Genomic DNA, 4,939 nt, shown 5'->3' with positions numbered 1-4,939 from the left:
TTGTTTTTTTTTCATCATTTTGTGTCACATTTTGGTCATTTACCCTCTGTGTGATCTTCTGTGTGTCTTTGTGGAGCACTGCTTGTGTCCCAGTGTGTGAAAATGAAGCCACATCGCCATTGCAGGATGCAGCGCTGCTTCTCCTCTCGTTCATTTCGTCCTCGTTGTGACTCATCTCCTCAGCAGCAGGGCGGTGGCGAGGGTGAGCAGGACGGTGACGGGCACCAGTAGGAGGGCCACGTACAGCAGCCACGGCTCGGGGAACTCCGGCACATCTGGCACATCCGACACTGACAAACACGAAAACCTTTATTTATCAGACTCAAACTTTATTTGTCTGATCGTCTGAGAACAAAATCTGAAAACGTTTTTCCTGAACGTGAGGCCAGACTCACCAGGGATAACTGGTGAACATGCGGTCACATTCGTCTCAGCACCTTTGGCAAAGAAAAAACATTTAGATTAAACAATTGTTGGTTTGGTCACTGCGCACCCCAGTGTCACATTTTGGTCATTTTGCATCTCTTTATGGCCATTGTAAGTCTCTTTGTGTTCATTTTCTCTCACTTTTTGATCATTTTGTATCGCTTGAAGCCATTTTCTGTCTCTTTGTCATCAGTGCTTTGTCTTTTGTGGTTGTTTGTGATTAGTTTTTGTCATTTTGTGCTGCATTTTGTATCTTTTCACAGCCATTGTAAGTCTCACTGTTACCATTTATGTTCACCTTTATTCATTTTGCATCTCTTTCTAGCCATTCTATCTGTTTGTGGTCATTTTGTTTCCCATTTTAGTTGTTGTGTGTCACATTTTATTCTCATTTAGTATTTCATTTTTTAACATTTTGTGTCTATTTGTAGCCATTCTGTCACTATTTGTGTACATTTTGTATTACTTTGTGGTAATGTTGTGTGTCTTTTTGATCGTTTTGCATCTCTTGTAGCTCTTCCTTGTCAAATTTGAGTTGTTTTGATTATTTTGCATCTCTTGTAGCCTCTTTTGGGTAATTTTATGTCAACCTTTTTTCTTTTTATTATCTCTTTAAAGCCATTTTGTGTTCTTTTGTGGTCAGTTTGAATTTTGTCATACCTTTGTTTCTCTTTGTAGTTGTTTGTGAGTAGTTTTTTATCATTATGTGTCAGATTTGAGACCTTTTATGTCACATTTTGGTCTTTTTATGTCATTTTTTAAAATTTTTGTTACATTTTGATAACTTTGTCTCATTTTAGTCATTTTATTTCACATTTTAGTCATTTTTATTACATTTTAGTAATTTTGTGTCTTATTTTGGTCATTTTATGTCACATTGCAGTCATTTTATGTGACATTTTGATAATTCTGCATGCGTTTGCAGTTGTTTGTCTTGGTTTTGTATATTTTTCCAGCCACTCTTTCTGTAGGGTGTGTAAGATTGTTACCGGGCAGGTCGCTGTGGAAGATGCTCTTCATTATCAGATCCTCCTTCAGACGCAGCTGACACTCATATTTTCCTCCAGCCTGCACAGGGATGGTTTCAGAAAGTGTGACGTACGGCTGAGCTGAGACACCGTCTCCTGCAGCTGAGATCACACTGTGGAGGCTGCAGCCGTTATGAAGGATGGACAGAGCGAAGCCGTCATCCTGCGTCACCTTGACCTCACAGTGCAGGAGCGAGGCGTTGAGGTTGGTCGGTTTAAACAGCATGGAGTCTGAAATGAGATGCAGACAGTCACCAACACATTTGTTTTGTGCTCGATTAGTCTCTAATCCAGGGTGGGCAATCCTGGTCATAGTCCTGCATGTTTTAGATGTTTCCCTCTTCCAACACACCTGATTCAAATGATCAGCTCATCATCAAGCTCTGCAGAAGCCTGATAACGATCCTGATCATTTGAATCAGGTGTGTTGGAAGAGGGGAACATCTAAAACATGCAGGACTGTGGCCCTCGAGGACCAGGATTGCCCACCCCTGCTCTAATCTCTAAAATTACACTCACTGTGCAAACAACTCCCCTGTCGCCACCGTTTTTGTCACATTTGGCAGATTTTGTGTAAAATGTTGGTGTTTTGTGTTACATTTTGGTTGTTTTATGTCACATTTTGATTGTTTTGTTTCACATTTTTGTCATTTTGCATCTCTTAGCCGTTCCATGTCTCCTTGAGGTAATTTTCTGTCATATTTAACACATTTTGTATCTTATTTTGGTCATTTTGCATGTATTTGTTAATATAAGCTGCGGCCGTTGTTGTGTATATATAAATATATATTCCTCTCACACAGTCCAAAAACATGTTGAGGTTAATTGGTGATTCTAAATTGTCCGTAGGTGTGAATGTGAGTGTGCTTGGTTGTCTGTCTCTAAGTGTGGCCCTGTGATAGACTGGTGACCTGTCCAGGGTGTCCCCTGCCTTCACCCTAAGTCAGCTCGGATAGGCTCCAGCCCCCCTGCGACCCTAGTGAGGATTAAGCGGTGTATAGATGATGGATGGATGGATATACTGTCCGTGAATATATCTCACATTAAAGGTATTTTTCTAACCTATGGATTTGAAACTAGGATGTGGTTAGAAAACAAAGCTAATTAAGGTCACATCTAACAGTTGCGCTGTTGTGGGACTTTTTTAAAACCCAGTTTCAGGTTTGTGCCTCTTTTACTGCAGTTGTTTTTCATGCGTAAGTTTGAAGAAGTTCCCTTCGTTATTTTCTTTCATATGTGCTTTTTTGAGAAACCCAGTTCATTGTAAATAGGTCAGGGTGGATCGACACAAACCAAGATTATTCAGAAATACATTAGAAATATTCTTGCGTTTACTGTGTTCCTCTTCATCCCACATCCTGAAAATGAATTATAAATAACTCACAATGACCTACACATCACGTCTGACTCAACCACAAAGGCTCAGTGCCGCAAATTTACTAAATCATTTATACAGTATTTTTTCTGTACTCCTAAATAACATACAAATAGACATAAAATGACAATAAATATCTGTCATTAAATATGTAGCTCTTCATATTATGCTCATATTAATTTAACCTTTATCTTGTAATTTGAGGCTACATATTATGAGTTTTATATCTTGTATGTTCTTTTACATTAAAACTCAAATCTAAATAAATGTTTTCCCTGTTTTGTTCAATTACAGAGCAGCACATTGTTACACGACACAGTCGGCCTGGTGAAACATCTGTCTGGAGTTAGTATGTGGAGTCAAATGAACATAAAGAGACAAATGATTAAAAAAAGGGCACAAAACTGTCCTAAAGAGGCGCAAAACAATGAAAGTCAGACACAAAACGACAAAGGCGATGCAAAACGACACAAAAAAATTCAAATAACACAGACAACAAAAAAAGATGAGACACAAAACGACTGAAATTGGACACAAATGTCCCAAAGAGACACCCAACAACACAAATGAGAAACAAAACAACTTAACAAGACAGAAAAGCACAAAAATGACACACAAAACTACAAAAAAGCCACAATATGAAAGAAACACCAATGAGAAAAACGAGAGACAAAATGTGACACACAACTACTGAAATTAGACACAACTGTCCGAAAGAGACACAGTGCAACAAAAATGAGACACAAAATGACAAAAAAAGATGCTTGATAATAAAAATGAAGCAAAAAACAACTCAAACAAGACAGAAAACAATAACGAGACACAAAAGCAACAAAACAAAAACAAAATGAGACACGAAAGTGCTGAAATTAGACACAACTGTCCCAAAGAGACACAAAGCAACAAAAATGAGACACAAATTGACAAAAACAAAACAGAAAACAATAAAAACAAGACACAAAGGCCACAAAACAAGGACAAAATGAGACACAAAACTGCCAATATGAGTCAAAATTATCCTGAAGAGACACCAAGCAACACAAATGAGATATAAAACGACATAAATAAGAGACAAAATATAAACAAAACCAAATGAGACAGAAAATGACAAGACACGAATAAGAAAAGAAATGCGAGAATGAGACAAAACTATCCAAAAATCAACTTAAAGACTTATGTTTATGCTACCAGTCATAAAGTCATTAAAAAGACTTTTGATCGAACACTAATTCTCCAAACTCAGTGTAGTTTGTTGGTTGAATCTATGTCATTGAAAGCTGCTTGAAGTGAAAAAAAAAAATTCTTGTTGTGTCCAAACATCTGAAACAAAAAACTCCAAACCTTATATTTACCATAAACCATGAGTGATGTTAGGTTTCCTTTTATCCTGAAACTCTTTTTCCTCTTTGGGGTGACAGACAGTTTGCACTGGTACCGTCCACTGTCGGCCCACTGGACTTTCTGCAGAACTATGGACTTGTTCCAAGAAACCCTGCTGTCGTCCAGAAGCTGGACACGTCCCTTGTACATCTCAGAGGGAGCCCACAGTTTGTTACTGCTGTTATGTAGTAAATGGTCCCAGTACAGGACTGGTTTGTACTCCAAGTCCTCATCATGGGAGAGCTGGAGCTCGCAGGGCATGATGACGTCTTGACCCAGAGCGGCGGCGAGGATGGGCGGCTGGTGAACAGTGACCAGCGAGAGGACGCCTGAAACATAACCACAAAGCAAAACTGTCTAACTAAGTTGTATTACACTGCAGTAACTGTATTTTTCCCTATTTTGTTAAATGGCAGATCATATCTAGTAAAACCACAGAAGAAATTTACACGTCAACCATGAAAAAACTGTTAACCAGTGTCCGCATAAAAAATTGGTATTTTTATAAGTAGCATTTTTCTTGTACATTTGACCACAAGAAATTTTTAACTGTAATTTAAACCTGTTTTAAATGCTCATTTACATGTAAAGAAAAAAAAAAACTTAAAAGAAAATGTGTATCAAAAAATGCATTTTAAAATCAGCAATCATCAAATGAGCAAAAAGTAAAATAATTTTACAGATGAATAACAATTGTGTATATTAAGGTTTGGAAAATGGAAATGAAAAT

The 4,939-nt window shown here is 37.8% G+C and overlaps 1 protein-coding gene across 1 annotated transcript in view; it reads right to left on the bottom strand.

The window, feature by feature from the left end:
• LOC103363679 (uncharacterized) overlaps positions 1-4,939 on the bottom strand; it is a 7,962-nt gene continuing 3,023 nt past the window's right edge. Inside the window, exons 2-5 of the mRNA XM_008290530.1 lie at positions 4,182-4,538; positions 1,416-1,685; positions 396-437; positions 1-290 (exon numbers count right to left, since the gene is read on the bottom strand). Of these exons, the coding sequence (XP_008288752.1) occupies positions 172-290; positions 396-437; positions 1,416-1,685; positions 4,182-4,538 (788 nt within the window). The 3' untranslated portion in view covers positions 1-171. The remainder of the gene's footprint in view (positions 291-395; positions 438-1,415; positions 1,686-4,181; positions 4,539-4,939) is intronic.

This window comes from Stegastes partitus, unplaced genomic scaffold (assembly GCF_000690725.1).
Source record: "Stegastes partitus isolate 25-593 unplaced genomic scaffold, Stegastes_partitus-1.0.2 Scaffold680, whole genome shotgun sequence".
Lineage (NCBI taxonomy): Eukaryota > Metazoa > Chordata > Actinopteri > Pomacentridae > Stegastes > Stegastes partitus.
The sequence above is the reverse complement of the archived record's forward strand: the minus strand, read 5'-3'. Positions and strand labels throughout refer to the sequence as shown.